At 37.5% G+C, this 22,514-nt stretch overlaps 1 protein-coding gene across 3 annotated transcripts in view; it reads left to right on the top strand.

Annotated features, from left to right (window-relative positions):
* LOC148948302 (beta-hexosaminidase subunit alpha-like) overlaps positions 1–22,514 on the top strand; it is a 376,037-nt gene that overhangs the window by 112,257 nt on the left and 241,266 nt on the right. For 2 of the 3 annotated variants that reach the window (XM_089094281.1, XM_089094282.1), the window contains exon 2: positions 20,798–21,008. The exons of the other annotated variant lie outside the window; for it this stretch is intronic. In XM_089094281.1, the coding sequence (XP_088950407.1) occupies positions 20,798–21,008 (211 nt within the window). The remainder of the gene's footprint in view (positions 1–20,797; positions 21,009–22,514) is intronic. 3 annotated transcript variants of the gene reach the window in all.

The following is a 22,514-nucleotide window of genomic DNA, read 5'->3' as shown; positions in this document are numbered from 1 at the left end:
ATTATTATAAAAAACCTTATATGCCCCCAGGGCATAACTTACAACCCTTGCCCTGTGGGGTGTGTTTGAGCGTGGGGGGGAGGTGTCATCCTCAAAGACCTACTTTCCAGAACTTTCAACCACGTTGAACAAAATAGCTATCTCAGAATTTTGATTGGATGTGTTTGGGGAAATGGTGGGCATGAGAGGTGGGTTAGTTGCCCTCCAATCACTTTCGACTATTAAAAAGGGCACTAGCCCGTTCAATTTCCAATTGAATGAGCCCCTTTTGAAGTTTCTACGACAACGCTGCTATAAAAACCTTAGATACCCCAGGGCTTAACTTACAACCCGTGCCCTGAGGGGTATGGGGCGTTTGTCTTCCTCAAAGACATAATTTCCAGAACTTTCAACTACGGTGAACAAAATGGCTATTTCAGAATTTGATTGGATGCGTTTGGGGAAATGATGGGCGTGAGGGGTGGGTTAGTTACCCTCCAATCACTTTCGACTGTTAAAAAGGGCACTAGCCCTTTGAATTTCCAATCGAATGAGCCCTTTTTGAAGTTTGTACGACAACGCTTTTTATAAGAATCGTCGACACCTGGAACTTCCTAGCCAAAGAAACCGTTCTATCACCCTCCATCAGCTCCTTCAAAAAAGCGTTTGATAAGATATACGAGAGTCGTGTGTACGACTTCAGGAACTTTAGAAGATGAAGATTAATCTAAATTTTTGTATTGTCTTTTTCCTGTTTTGTAAGAGGCACTGGTCTACGTTTTTGCATTATATTATTATTATTATTATTATTATGGTCATTATTATAAAAAACCTTATATGCCCCCAGGGCATAACTTACAACCCTTGCCCTGTGGGGTGTGTTTGAGCGTGGGGGGGAGGTGTCATCCTCAAAGACCTACTTTCCAGAACTTTCAACCACGTTGAACAAAATAGCTATCTCAGAATTTTGATTGGATGTGTTTGGGGAAATGGTGGGCATGAGAGGTGGGTTAGTTGCCCTCCAATCACTTTCGACTATTAATAAGGCTACTAGCCCTTTGAATTTCCAATCGAATTAGCCCTTTTACAAGTTTATACGACAACGCTTTCAATAAAAACCTTTTTTGTCCCAAGGGCATAACTTACAACCCTTGCCCTGTGGGCTGGGTTGGGAGTTTCCTCCTCAAAGACATAATTTCAACTTTTTTCAACTACGTGGAACAAAATGGCTATCTCAAAATTTTGATTGGATATGTTTGAGGAAATGGTGAGCGTGGAAGGGGTGTTAGTTGCCTTCCAATCACTTTTGACTATGAAAAAGGGCACAAGCCCATCCAATCGAATGATCCCTTTTCGAGTTCTCTACGACAACTCCTTCGATACGAAGTGCCCTGGTCAAAAAAAAAAAAAAAAAAAAAAAAAAAAAAAAAAAAAAAAATTATTTTGAAAATGGCTTAAGTGACAAGTGGTGATATGGTGCTAGTAATAGTATTTAGCCAACCTCTTGTTGTTGTTAGTTATTTGTAATACCTTCTCGAAGCTATTTTTTAAGCATTCCTTTCGGGAAGTACCCTTCACAAGATACTCCTGAAGAGCTGTATTTTGGCGAGCTGATCGGATAGGCGTAATGGCCGTAATGGGATTCGACAATCCCTCTGGTGATGGTCAATGCATGTAGTCTATTTGTAAAACAGTGACACACTTTGTTGTGTCGCCGTGTTCGCCGTTTTACACCAGAAGAAGGCCGTGTTTGCCGTTGTCCACCAGAAGAAGGCCCAAACTGCAAACTGTAAAACGCCACATCGAAACGATCTTGGATTGACCTAAGTGGTTAGGCATTAGAGTTGCTAGACGTTGTAGTGCGAGCTACTTAATTATAGAGAGAGGTGGTTAGATTGAGCACCAGCAAAGAGAGGTCATTCATAGTCCATGACTGGTCTGATGTATGACGTGAATAATGTCAAAAAGAACTTTCAGAGAGAAGTCTTGGATCTTATGATGAATTCTAGCTTCCGGGGGCAGGAATTTCTTTTTTTGCTTGGGTTGAAGGTCTTTTCTTATCTTATTTAAAAATTCGCTAGATTCTTTTTTAAGCCGCTTTTAAAGGTGTATAATGTGCAGTATTCAAATATGCAAATTCTTTATCTTTTATTTTTTCCTTTTCAAATTAAATACTCAAAGGATAAAAAAATCTACGTGTAGTATGCTTCAGTTATAATTGTAAATTCATTTTTAATTCTTTGTTCAATTGCAGTTACAGATTTTGCGTTACGAATTTTAATATTGCCAATCGTACATTCTCTTGATTTAAGATGGAAATTTTAGTTTGCTTTCTGCTTACTAAGTCACTGTAGTTATAAATTTCTTTTATTTTTGCATGTTTTCATGTTTTCTGCATGTTTTCTTAATTTTTCCCAATTTCTTATCTTCTTTGTCTCGGCCAGGTCTAATGTTTACACTTAGGCTATAAAATCTTAGCTGTTATTTCTGTCAAAAATTTGCTGATTCCATTTCAAAAATTATTTTCGTAAATTTATGGAATAACGCACTTTTCTGAAGAGTATGCTGATATCTGAAGAGATGATAAGAATATCTTAAGGTATGCTTGTTTAAATTATCTGAACATGATTAGGCAAAAAAAAAAGAATTTTCAGCGTAGATTAAGAATAAAAGTTATATAAAAGGGAAAAGCTGTTTGTTTACTAAAAAGATGTAAAACCGATAGTCCATCGAACAAACCACGTTTTAAACCGTGGATGCTAATAATATTGACACTATAATAATCGGTTCTAATTCTCCATTTTATTTTAAATAACAATAATATCAAAACAAAAATATGGACCTTTCCGTTATACCTATACCATTTTTAAAATGTATTTTTTAGTCGTTTACTTGCCACAAGAACAGAAAGAGAGGCATTTGTAGGTTTCTAATTTTATGCTCTTTTTTTTTGCGGCTAAGGTTGCCCTTGTGACAGTTAAGCCCTTTCCCTTGGATGGTCCCAAATAGCCTAGACTGTATAAAAAACCAATATAAAATAAAAGTGGAAGTATTAGTGGAAGTACGCTTGATGTACCCCTTGATGGACACATATATAGCCGCAATAATATATCTGTCAGTTGTTCTTTCCATTTGATTTTTTTCCAATAAAAGTTATTACAGTTTGTGACACCGACAAACCTTGGATCACCCGTGAACTCAAGCAGATGATAAAAACTCGCTGTGGTCTCCACAAAGCTGGAGATCAAGCGGCTGCAGCCAGTTTGCGTAACAGAATTGTAAAGTTAAACAGACTAGCCCAAAGACAGTATGTAAAAGAGAAAATAACGCCATTACTGCACACTGACCCTCACAAATGGCCCTCCTCGGTCAAAACCCTTGCAGGGAAATCAACGCCAAAGGACCTGAGACTACTCAAAGATGACGGCACACTGACATCAGCTGCTGAAGTGAACAATTTTTTCTCCGGCATATGCACCACATACCCATCAATCACAAACTCAGAAATTGAGAGTATCATTACTGACACCGGGACTGATGAGATATGTGAAGTATCTGAATATGCCGTCTTTAAGGAACTTCAGAAACTGAAAATAAACTGTGCGTCTTACCCTGGTAAACTCCCTGTCAAGTTGTTACGCGAGTTCTCCATCTTTCTCGCAAAGCCACTCAGCTCTATTATTAACCAGTGTTTTCGCGAACAAGTGTTCCCCAGTGTTTGGAAGAGAGCTTATGTGCGCGTCATTCCAAAAGTGAAAAACCCGAAATCTTGCGACCAACTCCGCCCAATTTCGATAGTTCCAAACTTTGTTGTTCTTGGCAGTGATCAACTTCGTCCTTGCCGATTTTGACGAACGGTTCAAATTCGTAGATGACCTTTCCACCCTCTTAAAATACCTCATTGGGAAGTCTCAAACCGTTCCCCAGTTCAGTGAATCATTTATCGACAACTTTAGAGACCAGTGTTCTGAAAACAGCCTCCAAATCAATGATACGAAAACCAAAATTCTTTGATTTAACCCTCTCAAAAGGGATTTTCAGTGCCCCCCTCCACCATACCAAAGCGTATAGTCGGCAGTTATTCTCGGTGTTACGTTCAGCGTTGACTGTTCGTTTAGCCTCCACGTCCAAGAGGTAGTGAAAAAGGCGAACTGTGCCATGCGTACCCTTTTACTGATGCGAAGATTTGGGTTTTCAGTGCCGCAATTGAAAACAGCCTACCTGACATATATTCGCCCGATATTAGAGTATGCGTGCCCTGTATGGGGTCCACAGGTTCAGAATACTGCCTATATGAGCGAAGTACTCGAATCAGTCCAGAAAAGAGCGGTGAAGGCCATACTGTCTGATCAGTACACCGATTACGAATCAGCACTGTCTCAACTAAATTTGCCGTCACTCCACGATCGCCGTTTTCAACTTATCTGTAAATTTGGCAAGTTTCTTCTGACAAGTAATAAACACAGAAATATATTACCCCCAATGCAGACAAAAAAAGTAACTACAAGATCAAAAGCAACGAAGCTAGCCCAGCCCAAGTGTTGCACTAATCGCTTCAGCAATTTGTTTGTACCTTTTTATGTTTCTGTCTACAATAAGTGACATGTGTATTAATTTTTTTGTGTCTTTGTTTACTTTGTAAATAATAGCGCGATTTAGTCGGGATTTAAACCCTGACTACGAAAGCTTTTATGTTAATAAATGATTCTGATTCTGATTCTGATTACTTGACCCGTTGTAAAACCGGTTACCATGTTTAGACTCTAGACGTAGTGGTATGTTATAGGTATGCTATGTGGTATGGTATAGTATAGTGTGGTATGGTATGGTATAGTGGTATGGTATAGGTACATCCAAAAATATTTTCCCTCTCCCAGATATGAGTATTCATACCTGAAAATCTTGAATTTTAGGTACTTTTCTATTATCTGTAACATACGCGTGAAGTGAAATAAAACACTAATAAAATCAAACATCTAATGAAATAAAACAACTAATGAAATAAAACAAAATAGGATAAAAATATGATAGTTCAGAAACAAATTTGGGATATATATTTGCACATTAGGGCGGTGGGGGGGGGGAGGGTAAAGCATAGAATATATTAAATACGCAATCTAACCAAATCTAGGTACCTTTTAGTCCCCCTAAACACCAAAAAATTAAAGTTTAAATATAGTTCCCGGAATGAGAAACCATTTGTAATGCCTATCTTTTACAGCGTCTCGTATAAGTACCGGGTAACTTCGCGCGTGTGTTGCTGATAATAGAATAGTATCGAATTTTATATTCATTGCTTAAAATTTGAAGTTTTGAGGGCAGTACCGCATTTTTGTCAGTGTTGTCACTTTGAACTGTGAAAATAAATACGAGAAACTATTAAGTTAAATTTGACAACATTTTTTGTCCGTAAATATTTAGATATTAACAGTATGTTGGTTCCCAGGCAACTACACCTTTGAAGGAAAGCTGCACCTTCTCAAACTACTTGGTGCCTTGTGTTTTTAGCTTTTTTTTTTGCGGATTGTTCGCCCCCGTTTATTGTTTTGGTTTTGTTGTTGATACTTCCAAAAACCGCATAACTACATATGAAGTTCTTATTCAACAGGAATTGTATTCTGGATGTATCTTAAGTTTTAAATATATATATTAAAAGATATTAATTAATAAAATATTAATTTTTTAAGATATATCATGTTCGTTTCCACTTAACCCAATTCAAACACCAAATTTCATTTGACTATTCTTGGTATTTAAGAAGTCATCAAGCAATTAATGTACTAGATTTAAAGGTGAAAAACTGGCAATCGACAAATCGGCTAAACAGAGCTTTCGTTCTTCTTTAAAGGCTTGCTCAACAAGATGTATGCCTTCCCGGTCTTTGGTATTATTAAGTAAAAAAAAACTATATTTTTCCAACTGAAAGTAAGGAGCAACATCACAACCTAAAACGAACAGAAATTATTACGTACATGAGGGGAGCTGTACCCTCTTCAGTATCCTGCTCTTTACGCAAAAGTTTCTTTATACTTTAAAAAAGCTTCTTATTTTGTAATTAAACGAACCTTGAGTTTCAGGAATCGTTATTGAAGAATTGGGAAAAAATTCAAACTTTAGCGTAAGGAGTGAGGTACTGAGGAGGGGGCAGCCACCCCATATACGTAAGAATTTCTGTTTGTTTTACGTTTTAACGTTATTCCATACTTACAGTTAAAAAAAACTGTTTTTCTATTTAATTTCTGATCGTTTCTTAAATAATGTCCTGACTTCGGGCTCAATCTCCACAGAAAATACCCTCTTCCTACGGAAAGATCCTCTAGACAATTCAATCCCGGGGAACATCTATCTTGGACAATTACCCTTAACATTCAATTGATTCGGCAAAAAGAGTAAGACAAAATTCCAAAATTGTGTAGGAATTCTGGCTAATTACTTCATGGGGATGTTCACGCAGCCCTAAAAACTTCTCCATTTTTCGTCACTGATTAGTCTACGCGTCATCTTTTTAATCCAAGGAATATTGATATTCTATTTACTACATCGATGAGGTCTAATCCATTAACCGCTTATCATAGGGAAAGGTTTGACCTGAAACAAATTGCAAGAGAAATAAGTCTTTGCCTACTCGACTCAGAAAAATGCGCTAATTCCAAATATGCAAAATTTGGAAACTTTGGAAAACAATGCTGAAAACAAATATGTTTTTTTAGGTTGAGGTTGATTTTGAGGGGGTGAAGTTCATGTTTCCGTATATAGACGTACAACAGCAAAATTACTAGATCACGGTGATTATGAAAATCACTTATATTTGAATGTAAAACTTTGGTTTTTGGAGTTGAGGTTGATTCTAAGGAAGCGAAATTTGTGCTTCCATGTAAAGGCGTGCGGAAACAAAATTGATGTCTAGAATGGGGTATTAGATCACGGTCATTATGAAAATCACCTTTATATGACCGTAAAACAAAAAATTAGGTTTTTTGAGGTTGGGGTTGAGTTTTAGGATGTGAAATTGGTGTTTCCATATATAGTCGCACAACAGCAAAATTGATGTCTAGGATAGGGTACTAGATCACGGTGATTATGAAAATCACTTTGATTTGAATGCAAAATTAAAACTTTGGTTTTTGGAGGTTGAAGTTGATTCTAAGGAAGTGAAATTTGTGCTTTCATGTAAAAGCGTACAGCAACGACATTGATGTCTAGAATCGGGTATTAGATCACGGTGGTTATGAAAATTACTTATATTTGAATGTAAAATTAAAACTTTGTTTTTTGGAGGTTGAGGTTGATTCTAAAGAAGCGAAACTTGTGTTTCCTGTAAAGGTGCACAGCAACCAAATTGATGCCTAGAATGGGGTATTGAAGCACGGTGATTATGAAAATCACCTTTATTTGAACGTAAAACTAAAAATTAGGTTTGTTGAGGTTGATTTTTAGGAGGTGAAATTCCTGTTTCCATATAAAGGCGTACAACAACAAAATTGATGTCTAGATAAGGTTACTAGATCACGGTGATCATGAAAATTACCTTTATTTGGACGTAAAATTAAAACCTTCATTCATATATTCCATCAGTGTTAAACCACGCTGAGTGTTAAACCGGTCTTAAAATGTAGAATGACAATTATCACCCATTTTGATGGTGATAGTAACGATTAAAAAATTCTTGAGTTTTTCAGTTGTATAATATATACATGTGACAAAAAACGAAATATCAATTCATAGATCTTTCTTATCTTCAAGATCATCAACTCCGAGAAACTGAGTTGTAACACAGTTAGCACAACTTGTTCCCTTCCAAAGTCCACAGGCCCAAGTTCATTTCATGTCGTATCTTTTGCAGGTGCATCGCATATTCGACCAGTCGGTTTTGCAGTTACGGTCAAAAACTGCAAAGAGAGAGTTGGGGGCAGCGGGGAGTTCACCAAAAACAGGGAGATTTAATCTATTCTGAACTACCCAACCAATTCTGGCAGGGTTGAGATTACATCCCCGGGTTTTGAATAATTTAACTTGCAAATAAACTCGAAATGAATGGAAGCTGCAAACATCACTGGTGGAAAGGAGAACTTTAAACTCAACATACGAAACTGATTTTGTAACTTTCTCTATGAATTTGAGAAGACGCAACTGATTGAGGTGTTGAAATTGAGCCTGAACACTTATACAAAAGCAACATTGCTCTCTTCCCAGCTGCTGAAAAGTCGTGCTTTGTGAATAGTGGGTCCATTAAAACTTCAGCGGATTCTTGAAGTTGCTCGTTGTTTTTTTTTTTATTATAAGCTGTAGTCCTGCTGACTCCCAATGCCATAGACACGAGAAGTTGAATCGCACCCAAGAAAGGCGTGAACATTCAGGATTGGGTTGCATATACGAGATCTAAGTTTGAGTTTCGTTGCGTTTGTATCACAAGTTCTATTTTTAAGATTCCAGCTCGAGGCTCAGAGTAGAAGTAGATCGCTTGCTACCATTCTCTGCGTGATAAAACAGGAGTATAAGCAGATCTCTGTCGTCTCCAATCAGAACAGTACGCATAAAAGAAGCAGATCGAACTGCAGTTAATACAATAAGAAGATCAGCGTCACCTTCTGCTTGGTATACTGACACCCAGCTTTGGTCAGGCCCTCACTGGTCATGGCTAGGATTGCTCGCTTATTCTTGAAGTTGCTCGTTGTTTTTTATCAGAAGCTGTAGTCCTGCTGACTTCCTAATGCCATTGACACGAGAAGTTGAATCGCACCCAAGAAAGGCGTGGACATTCAGGATTGGGCTGCATATACTAGATCCAAATTTAAGTTTCGTTGCGTTTATATCCCAAATTCTATTTTTAAGATTCCAGCTCGAGGCTCAGAACAAAATTAGATCGCTTGGCTACCTGTCTGTGCGTGATAACACAGGAATATAAGCAGATCTCTGTCGTCTCCAACCATGACAGTAGGCATATAAGAAGAAGATCGAACTGCAGTTAGAACAATGAGAAGATAAGCGTCACCTTCTGCTTGATATATCTGACACCCAGCTTTGGTCGGGTACTCACGGGTCATGGCTATGTTTGCTTGCTTATTCTTGAAGTTGCTTAGGAACACTTCTTTCAGACTATATTCCTCCTAAAATTTATCTGCGGTTAAGATCGCCTCCCTTTCCGTCTCAAATGGGCGATGTCTTCGATTGAAGGTGCTTGGTCCTATCCGTCGAAAACCACCGAGGTTTTTTCCCAAAGGATTCGCTGGAGCGGTGCCCCACCACCAAGAACTATATGCTTGTCACTGAAATATTTGACGAAGTCTTCAGTTTTCGGCTGCTGCTCTGCACTAGAGGGCACATTGTATCGTCGAGGGCAGGCTTATCGGCGAATCGTGGAAGTCCGTTTGCTTCAAAAAAAGACGGAGCCAGCGAACATAATTAAATACTTAAAGTATGACTCCAAATCATCGTCGCTATTGCCAGCAATTGTCACCAGCCGCTGAAACATCAATGCTATAACAACGGCAACTGACTGTCCGTTAATAACTGGTGCAGCTTTATTGGCAAGTGTTACGGCCACAGACTTCTCTTAAATATGTCACGGTAGACGTTTTCTTCTGTCCTGCTATCCATGATTTCATGTCTGACGGATCTAGCTGTCTCGACATTGAATTTTTCATCAGCTAAAACTCCAGAAGTAAACTTCTGCAAGCTCCGGTCTTCTGCGAAAAGGTTATTCTCAGCAAGAAAGCAAAGGAGCTTAATAGTGTCATGATTGTCGCGGTCAATACTCGACTCTCTAACTTCTTTGTGCTGTTCGCTCGTCTCGTATTGGACGTTAGCAATAGTTTGCATCGACGAATTAATTGCACCACAAGTTGGTGCTGAGAGTAACCAAGTCAGCCTCTGCAACTCATTCATGCTGCTTTCCCTTGTAAGACCAACGAGCGCATGAGGCCCTGCTCAATGATCTGATCTAACGACAGACCCTCACATAATTTTTCGGATCTGCGGATAACATACCTCCTCTTCTGAAAATTTACAAATACGTGTGGATTGATAGTTTCCAGCTGTTTTATCACTGTAGGAATCGATTTAGAAGCATCCGAAGGATTTTTACATGCTGGGACTGTGAGGTCCCGTTGGTCGCGAAAGGATTATGAAGCTGATGCAGTATTTAGATGAAAGTTTCAGTTTTACGTTCAAATAAAGGCGATTTTCATAATCACCGTGATCTAGTATTCTAGACATCAATTTTGATGTTGTACGCCTTTATATGAAAACACGAATTTCACCTCCTAAAAATCAACCTCAACAAACCTAATTTTTAGTTTTACGTTCAAATAAAGGTGATAAAAATAGTGACGAAGATCACACTGCCTTTCCATAATAAACAACAAAAGCACGAAGAACAATAGGGAAATCTTTCTGCAAGACAGTGGATATAATTTGAAATAATATTTTGGCCCTATGTCCAAGGGCCGTCCTCAGCAAGACAAAAATATATAAAAGAAAAAAGACTCACAACAACATGCGACCAATAAAACTAATTTTTTTTTTTTTTTTAAGCAGTCCTAGCATCCTTACTTTAGCAAAGTTCAACCAGGACTGATAAAAAGTAGGTTAAAACAAGGCGATTCAATGAGATGAAAGAAAAATAATTTAAAAACACGTTCTTATTGCTAATCCAGCCTTTTTGGCACTAACCTCAAAGGTCTTTTTGTGACCGGTTCTGTGTTAATGTCTATTGGTTTTTTAAAATGTTTTGTAAAATCATTTTTAATTAAATTTGTGTATAGGGCATTTAGTGTATATTCCCCCAAGTCCCTGTTTAAGGAAATATTATTATTAATCTTAAGTCTGATTTCAATTGATTCTCGGACTATCTGCTTTATGCCTAGGTCATTGCTAATAAGGGCTGATTCATCAAAAAGTATATTGTGGCTAGGATTTTCAAAATTATGACTGCCTAATGCAGAATCAAATGAAACAGTGGAAATACTAGAATTTAGAGCTTTGACTATATCATCTTTATGCTGTTGTATGCGCTTTTCTAAATTCTGGTGTGTTCTACCTACATAATATTTGCCACAATCGCATGGTATTTGACAGACCCCTCTTTGGCGAGTAACCGGGGTTTTTATCTTTACCGGAATTTCGAAAATTTATGATTTTAAAATTATTTGTGAATACAACATACAGATTATTTTTTGTGCAAACTTTTTTAAGATTTGTAGTGTTTTTGGGATGTAGAGGAGGTAAATTATGTTTAAGGGCTTGTCAGAAATCTCACATGGTAAACTACGATTAATTTTACGGGAATGTCTTTTCCGTCTACAGTTAATTACACTATTAATAAATGAAATAGGATACCCATTTCCAAAAAGTATGTCCTTGATAAAGTTTAATTCTGCTGTGGTGTGGGAATCAGAACAAATATTTAGGGCACGATCGACGAGGGATACTACGACTAGTCTTTTAACTTGTGGGGGGTAACTTGTGGCATTTTAAATCAAACCACCCCCCACAACTTAAAAGAGCAGTCTTAATATCCCTCGTCGATCGTGCCCTAAACTACCTCAATCGCAAAAAATCTAAGTTTTAAGTTTAAATAAAAGGGATTTTCTTAGTCATCGTGATACATTACCCTCTTTTGGACATCAGTTTTGTTGCTGTACGCCTATTTATGGAAACACGAATTTCACCCCCTCAAAATCAAACTCAACCTAAAAAAAACTTATTGGTGAAACAGCTAGATGAGCAAAGTTTTCAGATTTGGAATCAGCGTATTTTTCCGAGTCGGGTAGTCAAATAATCATTTCTCTTGCAATTTGTTTCGGGTTAGGCCCTTTTTTTCACACACTTCCAGGACTACCTTCCTGAGTCAGCTCAAAAATGTCACTCGTTTAATACTTTCAAAAGAATCCCAAGAAATATCTGAATGCCTTAATGACTTATGTTTATTAATTTTTTTATTTACCTTCTTTATTATTATCATAGGCAGCGCAATAGCGCTGCCTAAGTAAAGAACGATGTGAGCATAATGTATTGTTTATTTCTTGGTCTTAGACCAGGGCATTTCGTACCGAAGGAATTGTCGTAGAAACTCCGAAAAGGGTTCATTCGATTGGAAATTGGAGCGGCTAGTGCCCTTTTTAATAGTTGAAAGTGATTGGAGGGCCACTAGTCCCCTCCCCCCGTCCCATCACGCCCATCATTCCCCCAAACACATCCAATCAAAATTTTGAGATAGCCATTTTTTTCAGCGTAGTTAATTTACAGACAGAAAACAAATTTTTGTGGAGGTCACTCCCCCACAACCCTCATAGCAAGGCTTTTAAGTTATGCCCCGGGGGTATATAAGAGCGATGTTGCCACTAGGAATTTTTTATTATTTTATTTTCCTTTAGAGCAGGGCACTTCTTATCCAAGAAATTGTCGTAGAAACTTCGAAAATGGCTTGTTCAATTGGAAATTGGAGTGGCTTCTGCCCTTTTTAATACTAGAAAGGGATTGGAAGGCAACTAACACCCCATCCACGCCCACCATTTCCAGAAACAACTCCAATCAAAATTTTTAGATAGCGATTTTGTTCAGCGTAGTTGATTTCCAGATGGAAAATATGTTTTCGAGGAGGTCACGCCCCCACAACCCTCAGGGAAAGGGTTTTAAGTTATGCCATGGGGGCATATAAGAACGGTGTTGGCACAATGTATTATTTATTTATTTTTTTCCCGTTAGACCAGGGTACTTCGTATCGAAAAACTTTTCGTAGGAACCTCGAAACGGGCACATTAAATTGGAAATTAAAATCGCCATGGCCCCTTTTGAAAATTAAGAGTGATTGGAAGGTAACTAACACCCCTTCCATACCCACCGATTCCCCAAACACATCCAATCAAAATTTTGAGATAGCCATTTTGTTCAGCGTAGTTGATTTATAGATAGAAAATATGTTTTTGAGGAGGTCATTCCCCCACAACTCTGAGGGCAAGGGTTGGAAGTTATGCCCTGGGGGCATATAAGAACGATATTGGCACAATGTATTATTTATTTTTTTTTTTAGACCAGGGAACTTCCTATAGAAGCAGTTGTCGTAGAAACTTCGAAAAGGGCTCATTCAATTGGAAATCGGAGTGGAAATCAATTGGAAATTGGAAGGCAACTAACACCCCTTCTACGCCCACCATTTCCCGAAACACATCCAATCAAAATTTTGAGATAACTATTTTGTTCAGCGTAGTTAATTTCCAGATAGAAATTACGTTTTTGAGGAGGACACTCCCCCACAGTCTTCAGGGCAAGGGTTGTAAGTTATGCCCTGGGGGAATATAAGGTTTTTATAGAAGGTGTTGTCGTGGAAACTTCAATAAAGCCTCATTCTATTGGAAATTCAAAGGGATAGTTCCCTTTTTAATAGTCGAAAGTGATTGAAGGGCCTCTCACGCCCACCTTTTCCCCAAACACACCCAATCGAAATTTTTAGATAGCCATTTTGTTCGACGTAGTTTAAAGTTCGGAAAATTAGGTCTCTGAGGATGACAACCCCCCCCCCCCCCACAGCCCTCAAGGCAAGGGTTGTAAGTTATGCCCTTGGGGCATATAAGGTTTCTATAGAGCGCGTTGTCGTAGAAACTTCAAAAAGGGCTCAATTGATTGCAAATTGAAATGGCTAGTGCCCTTTTTAATAGTCGAAAGTGATTGGAAGACAACTAAAACCCCTTTCACGCCCACTATTTCTCCAAAAACATTCAATCGAAATTTTGAGATAGCCATTTTTTTCCACGCAGTTTAAAGTTTAGGAAATTATACCTTTGATTAGAACACTCCCCCCACAGTCTTCAGGGCAAGGGATATAAGTTATGCCCTGGTGGCATATAAGTTTTTATTGAAATCTTTGTCGTAGAAACTTTAAGAAGGGCTCATTCGATTGGAAATTCAAAGGGCTAGTGCCCTTTTTAATAGTCTCGAAAGTAATTTGAGGGCAACTAACCCCCCTCTCATGCCCACCTTTTCCCCAAACACATCCAAACGAAATTTTTTGATTCCCATTTTATTCAACGTAGTTGAAAATTTTGGATGACAGCACCTCCACCCCCACAGCCCTCAGGGAAGGGATTGTAAGTTATGGCCTAGGTGGATGTAAGGTTTTTTATAGAAAGTGATGTTGCAGAAACTTCAAAAAGGGTTTATTCAATTTGAAATTTGAAGGGCTAATGCCCTTGAAATAGTCGAAAGTTATTGAAGGGCAACTGGTCCCCCTCTCACGCCCACCATTTCCCCAACACATCCAATCAAAATTTTGAGATATCTATTTTGTTCAACGTAGTCGAAAGTTCAGGAAATTAGGTCTTTTAGGATGATAACCCCATCAGAGCCCTTAGTGCAATGGTAAGCATATAAGGTTTATATAGAAAATTGTTGTAGAAATTTCAAAAAGGGCTCATTTGATTGTAAATTGAAATTGCCCTTTTTAATAGTCGAAAGTGAGTGGAGAGTAATTAACCCCCCTCTCACGCCCACCGGTTCCACAAACATATTCAATCAAAGTTTAGAGATAGCCATTTTGTTCAACGTAGTTGAAAGTTCTGGAAATTATGTATTTAGGGATGACAAACCCTCCAGAGCCCCCAGGGCAAAGGTTGTAATTATGCCCTGGGGGACATATAAGGTTTTTATAGATAGAGTTGTCATAAAAACTTCAAACGGGGTTCATTCAATTGGTAATTGTGAGGGATAGTACAATTTTTAATATTGGTAATTGATTGGAGGGTAACTAACCCCCCTCTCACGCCCACCATTCCACCATACACATCCAATCAAAATTTTCAGATAACCATTTTGTTCAACGTTGCAGAAAGTTCTGGAAATTAGGTCTTTGAGGATGAGACCCTCCTCCCCCCAGCCCTCAGGGCAAGGGTTGTAAGTTATGCCCAGGGGGCATATAAGGTTTTTATTGAAAGCGTTGTTTTAGAAACTTCAAAAGGGCTCATTTTATTGGAAATTGAAAGAGCTAGTGCCTTTTTTAATAGTTGAAAGTTATGGGAGAGCGACTAACTCCCCTCTCACGCCCACCATTTTCCCAGACACATCCAATCAATGGACCGAGTCCGTTGATTTTGAATTAAAGTTATCAAGTATTTTCCAGTAGGTTGCGTAGGTTGCATCAAGACATGGTCAATTGTAGACAGAGAAAAGCCAAGACAGATAGTCCAAGTAATTGAGAGGCAAATGTTTAAATAGCTGGGGCACAGGTAAATGGCGGGAGTATGCATGACGCTCTTATTAGACACATTCATTTTTGTTAGCTTTTGGAAAGGCATGCCTGCCCAGAATCTCAGGTATGCTGACCAAGAATTTAAAATGGACATAAGACCATTCGATTGAATATAATGAGAGGCAAACAAGGCACGCCCGCCTATTGTTTTAAAAAGAATTTCAGACAAACAATCGTTTAAACGATTGTTTGATAGCCATTTTGTTTAACATAGTTGAAAGTTCTAGAAATTAGGGCTTAGAGATGACAACCACCCTCACAGCCCTTAGGGAAAAGGTTGTAATTTATGCTTTGGGGGCATATAAGGTGTTTATAGAAAGCGTTGTCGCAGAAACTCAAAAAGCGCTCATTCGATTTGAAATAGAACGGCGTTGTGCCCTTTTAAATAGTCGAAAGTTAGGGGAAGGCTTGACATTTTTATAGTAAAGATCGATGTGGGTATAATGTATTATTTTTTTGTTGTTGTTGTTGTTTAGACCAGGGCACTTCGTATCGAAGGAGTTGTCGTAGGAACTTTGAAAAGGGCTCATTCAATTGAAAATAGAAAGGGATGATGCCCTTTTTAATAGTCAAAAGGGATTGTAGGGAAACTAATCCCCCTTCCCCCCCCACCGTCCCATTTGCCTTTATGTTTAAAAACTAAATGGTGCCATGAGATTAAAGCAAGATGCACTGTATTAATGCTAATTCCCAATAAGTTATTTCAGCAGTATCCCGATAACGACTGAGGGTATTATGTTAACACTTTTCGGGATGCTTTTGATCTTAAAATTTAACCAAATACCAATAACGCAAGTGTATCAAAGCTATCAAAGACGTAAACAGATTGGTTTGTGAATAGTATTAATTTTTCTATTTCAGGTCAACTAGAGGAGGTTTAAAACTAAATTAAATACTAGTGTTTGTTTCCAGATTTTAAAAAGGGTGTATGTTGTTAAAAATTGCTGAAAATTCTTAAAAAAAACAAAAAGATTTTAAGTATTATTTTCTTTTTCCCTGAAAAGACTATGTCAATATAAAACGAACAGAAATTAATTAAAAAAACTTATTCACAAAATGAGTTTTTCAAAGAAAAGTAAAGAACTCCATTAAACAAAAAATAAGCAAAAATAAAATCAAATAAACTACCGAGCGTGAAACTACCACAAATCAGCATCGATAAATAAATGAAACCCAAAACGAACAGAAATTATAATAAATAACCGAGCCAAGCTCAAAACGAGCAGAAATTAACATAAGTTGGGCGCAAAACCCCTATGCCTTCCCAAGGCCAGAACATAATTTGCACTTCGCTGAAATAAATACAAATGAATGGGCATTGTCAGTTTAATATACATATGCTAATATTTAGTAATCAAAATCTTAATATTATTTGATTTATCAAAGTTATAAAAGTAAAAACATTTATATTTTTTTCAGTAAAGTGCAAATTATGTTTTTTCAGTAAAGTGCAAATTATGGGAGGGGCGGAAGGCAATCCGCCCCTCCCATGCCCTTTTTTGCTACCTTGACACCGTAACCGTGTAACCTCTACCTCCCCCCATTAACCATATAAAGGTTTTTATAGTAGATTAAATAAAAAAAAAACAATTTTTTTTTACTGAAATTAAGGAGCGACATTGAAATTTAAAACGAACAGATATTATTCCCTATATGAAAGGGGTTTTCCCCTCCTCAACGCACCACTCTTTACGCTAAAGTTTGACTCTTTGTCCCAATTCTACTTGTAAAACAATACAAACTTCAGCGTAAAGAGCGAGGCGTTAAGGAGGGGGAGGGGACATTGAAAAGTTACGAGCTATTGAACTTTTTCTTCTATTCAAAGCGCCTTCTTGTGAGACACTCTCTTTTAACTGAACATTTTGAAATAGGCTGTTCTGGTAAAATTTTGATCAGACAACTCAATAGAAAAAATGGCCGTGAGAGGGGGCCCAGTTACCCTCTAATCTTTTTGGTTACCTAAAAAGGGCATTAGAACTTTCAACTTCCGTTCAAGTGCAAGCTCTCCCGATATTCTAGGACCGTTATTTCGATAAAATCACCCCTGGAAAAAAACAACAACAAGAAAACAAATAAATACGCATCCGTGATCTGTCTTCTGGCAAAAATTGCAACATTCAACATTTTTTCAGGCATGAGCTTGAAACTTCTACAGGAGGGTTCTCTAGTACGCTGAATCTGATTCTGTGATTTTCATTCAGATTTCTTTAATTTGTAAGGGTGTTTTCCCCCTATTTCAAAAATCAGGCAAATTTTCTCAGGTTTATAACTTTTGATGGATATTCCGTTTTTTAGTTTCGGTTACTATTGAGCCGAGTCAGTCCTTACTTTTTGCTCGTTGCCACGAACTGTTTGAAAATTCGGGTGAATATGATCTTGGAATCTTGGATATCAAATTGGCTTTAAACTTTCAGGGATAGTTTTCTAGGCCATGGAGACCATGTGTTTTGTTGGGACAGCAGAAAGAGCGTAAGGTGGCCGGAAAATGGACCTAATGTTTTTTTTATCCCCTATTATTCTGATTCAGAAATTTGTTGACGTAAGTCCTTGGGCCAAAAGGAACCTAATGTACGAAATTTGGTTGTGTCCTCTGTTTTGTTGTTTGTTTTAATTCTGCTAATTTAATCTTGTTCAGAGAAAGGGGTAAGGGCCTAGCCTCTGGAGTTTTTAACGGAAAGTTTCTATATCCGGCTGAATTGTTGAATATGATGTTATATGTTTGCAAGCTACATGTAATTCTTGCCTGCGCCCGAAAAAGACGGCTTTTGGTTGCACTTGAGCCAGAGCTCACAGTGTGAGAGCTGAAGGGGACTCTTGTAGTCTATTTCAGAGGACACTATCCGAAGTTGATTTGCCAAGCTTTCGATTCTTCAAGCCATGTTTCTGTTTCTGAATCGAAAGATCTGTTTAAGGAAGCAAGTAGCTGGGAGTTTGAAATTCAAAATACTGTAGATTGAAGTCTAAAAGTGCTGAAGTTCATTGACGACCCCCTTGTTCCATTGCCCAAGTATTTTCTTAGGAAAAATAATAAGAAAATTTTGATATCCAAGAAGAGCATTCTCACAGGGTCTGAAAGTGCTGCCATCTGATTTTATGAGCCACATCTGTTTGTGATTCTATTGAGTTTGTGAATTCATTTATTGTTTGAGACTGAGGTAGGACAATGGTATCACATATGCATCCTAAAATTGGGTAATTTTCGTATTGCTAGAGGAAGGGGAGGTTTCCCTTTCTTGCAAGGGATATTAGAAAGTTCCCACCGCAAGAAAGTCAATTTTGAACTAAAGAGTTACAATTTTCTTTTTAATAGTGAAAAAGCATTTTCAAGAACTTCCTGAAGAGTTGAAAAATGTGTATTGCATTGTTTTATTTACAAAATGTTTCCCATGAGATGCCTGTTTTGGAAATTTCTTGAGACTGACAACTTCTTTGTGTGCACCTTTTTGAACCTGAATCACGCAAAGATTTTGAGTTTGAATAATTGAAGAGCCAAAGTGGGCTAGTTGCACATATGCCCCCTCCCCCTTCTATGCCATTCATGCTATTAACTTTTTAACAGGTGTTACACGTTATTTGAAGCGGAATTTCACAAAAATAGCAATCTCAACAACTTCAGAACCAAAGTGGGTCATTGCCTCTCCAGCACATGCTCCCCTCCAGCATGTCCTACTGCTAAATTTTTAGTAAAAAAAAGTAGACATAGTGCACCTTTCTTGAACCGAAATAATACAATGATTTTCCGTTATTTTTATAAGGAAGGACAAACTGGGACCATGATCCCAATTTACCCCCCCCCCCCCCCCCCATCCTCTTCCAAACTTTTTTTTTTGCAGAAGGCAGGCATGATGTGCCTTGTTTGAAGCTTAATCAAGCAAGGCCATGCTGTTGGAAAATCCTTTATATTACTGGAGGCCTCAAGTGAGCTCCCGGTCCCTCTTCCGTCCCTTGACCCCGACCATATCCAATTTTTTAGCAGAAAGATCGACATGTAATCACGCTAGGTTTTTCGAACTTGAATCACGCTAAGTCTCTCCCGCATATAGTTCGAGATCCAAAATAGACGACAGGTCTTCCACCGCCGTTCTGTCCCTTCCACCCTCAACTTTTCGCAATCCTTTTATCAAATGTTCAGTAGAAAAGTACCCCGAATTTTTTCCGATCCCCCTAAAATCGACGAGGCAAATAACCTGGACAATAGGAACATGAAAATGATAATATTCAGTCAAATCTACGTGAAACTCATGGGGTAGGTAATTTCCGGTCAAAGGAACAGAGCGGATAAATTTTCAAGGTGTCCACTAGCTGTGTTTCATATACGTTTCGCACTAAAGTATCCGTATCAACTTGAAATTTGGTAGGAGATTACCCAAATTCTTTTGATTCTCCTCAATGACGAAGAGTGACTTGTAACCAAGAATCGTAAAGCTTATTGCTCTTCAAAGGAAAGGGATTACATACTTGTTTTAGTTAGTTTTTGTTTAGGGAGATTGAGTGTGGGTTTTAGGGCTGGGGGAAAGAGTGGGTGGAAGGGGTGGGGTTGCTGGAGTTGTATTTGATGGTGGTTTTTGTCCTGGGTGTGTGTGGGAGAAGGTGAGTGTTTGTTTTTTTAATTGATTTTTTAGCGTAGGATATTTCTATGAGTGTGTTTGTAGGTATCCTTAGCGTTAGCTAAAATTAATTTTTTTCCCTAGCGATGTGATTTATATTTATAAATGGATTATGTTTTTGTTTGTTATGTTTAATAAAGTCAAAGTTAAATTTGTTTTATTCGATTCTGATACATTTTAGGACAAGAAAATTTGTGTTGATACGAATGCTTATGTAACGATCATAAATACGTTTTTGAAGTTTTGAGGGGTTGACAACTATGCCATTCAATCGATGCCGTAGGAACAAATCAAAGTGTTTCTGCCTCAGTATTTTTGCTGGAAAGTACAACTGAAAGCCGTTGAATTACTTCACGTTGCCCAAGCAACATGGAGTGTTGCTAGATATAGTTATAATGTTGCTAGAAGCTAGATATTGTTTTCTGATAACTTATGGAAATCAATGCCTATAAAATTATTTCTAATAAATTGGATAATACTTTATTTGTTTCTAATTTTCTTTTTTTTTGAGGGGGGGGAAGTAGAGTCACTTGGAACCATTTGTGATGCACCTAAAAGTAGAAAGTTTTTATAGTAAAATTTCCTGGACCGACCGAATTGGAGTGGTGCATTCTCGAAGAAAGTGCATTTAAAATAGTACAGATTATAGCTTAAAGCTTTTCTAAGTTTGACTGGCAACTTCAGGAAAACTATACAATTTTCAAGAGCAAAGTACAAAAAAAGAAGTCTCTAAGGGGGCAAAGGGGTGGGATTAAAGTGTTTTCGAATGATGTTAAATGGTGATAAACAAATAAAGTACGGGATGTGGCGTAATTTTATCAAAATTTCCACCTCGAATCAAAATCGGCCACTGCTTGTGGGTCTTTCTTTTTTTTTGTGTAACTGTCTTGGAAATCAGGTTGTACTACGGGTTGATTGATGAGTCACTGTTTGAAGAGCTATTCATAAAAATCAATGTTTTTTTTTACAGACTCTACAAAACAAATGCGAGCTACTGGACATTGCCTTCAAGCGCTACTACGATCTCATCTTTCGTCCTCCTCGGTTGTTTCGCTGTAAGAACTGTAAGCACCATAAACATTTGAAATCAGATTCAAGTTTTGTGGGATATCTTGATACACTTAATGTCTTCCTGAACCGTCCGTGCACAGAAAAACCAGAACTCAACATGGATGAACATTGTAGGTATATCTATTTTGTTTTAATGCCGTGGCAGTATTTACAAAAACAGGATCCTTAGGTTCCCTTCTAGACTTTTACGTGTCCTGTCTCCTACGTGCACAGAAAAATCAGCAGGCAAACACAACATATACAACAATGACCACACATTAAATTAAGTATAGCGCTCCCCCAAGCCCTCTTAAGGCCAGAGAATCATATGAGCTTTACTGAAAACATACCATATTTTAAGCAGTTTCTCTTTTATCCTTATAACATTGAAAATCAAAATTTGCTGTAAATTCACGGAACTAATGTAATTGTTCATACGTGTGTTTTTTTTAATTGATTTTTTAATTGCTTTTGCTATTGTCAATCGATTCACTTTCGTAAGTCTGATGTGGAGTAAATATTTATCCACGCTTTCTTCCTTTTGAACGCATTCATTTCAAATATGTAGAGAAACTATTAAATCATTTATTGATTTGTCATTACAAACAAAGGAGATTCCTTCAAAAATTACCAATGTTTATTTTAGATCTTCTTAAGGCATGAATTTTCTACATGTTTGAATGAAATAGAATCAATAGTTTTTCTCTCCTGCAATCTGGATCGTTTTCACAATTTTCATATTTCGTTGTTGATAGTTTGACAAATAAAAACCACACTGTTCAACATACATATCGTTTTCAGTAAAGTAAAAATGCGACCCAATCCTATTGGAGGGTTTCAGAGGGAGAGGGGGTTGCCCAACTCTTATTTGCGGTAGCTCGTATTTGTGAACCTTGATTAGCTTTGTAATATGGGTATTATTAATGTCACGACGAAGAGAAACACATCCATTAGAAAAAACACATTATTTTTGCTAATGCGCTGATTAGCAGGTTTTTTAGAAGGTATAGGGGGGGATGACCCTAATGTCATTTGATTTAGTTCGTTATAAATTTGATTTGATTCTTCATTATAAAGCTCTATCATCTTTGGCCCCATCTATTTATCCGTTGTTTTCTTTACTTTACATAGTTTAGTTTACTTTTCTTTTAAAACTTATTTTTTGGAAAACACTGCTTTTAAATTTCTTAAAAAATGAACAGATTTTAGAACAGATTGCCCCGTCAATAAAATATTTTTTTTTCAAATGAGAATAAGAACCGACATTAAAACTCAAAACGAGCAGAAAGCATGCTGTGTATTAGGGGGTTGCTGTCTTTACAACCCATTTTTTGTCACCAATTTTTCGGAACGATTATTCCAATACAAGAACATGTGATGGAAAGTTTATTTACAATACCTCGAGAGTGGCAGGGTTTATTTATTCGTATTTGCTTTTGCAATAACTACAGCTGAATATATTTTTTACTTGAAAATGCTTTTAGGTAAGCACTAATTAAACGTTATCGTAAAGATTGAAGGGTTGATGTGGCGGAACCCCCTCTCTAAAAATTCTAATTTATGTTCGTTTTGAGTTTTAATGTTGCCCTTTACTTTAATTTGAAATGTATTGTTTTTAAATTTTAAAGAAGATAGTA

Source organism: Artemia sp. Qi Xiang Cuo, chromosome 9 (assembly GCF_049724085.1).
Source record: "Artemia sp. Qi Xiang Cuo chromosome 9, ASM4972408v1, whole genome shotgun sequence".
Classification (NCBI taxonomy): domain Eukaryota; kingdom Metazoa; phylum Arthropoda; class Branchiopoda; order Anostraca; family Artemiidae; genus Artemia; species Artemia sp. Qi Xiang Cuo.
This window is presented reverse-complemented; position numbering and strand designations above follow the sequence as displayed.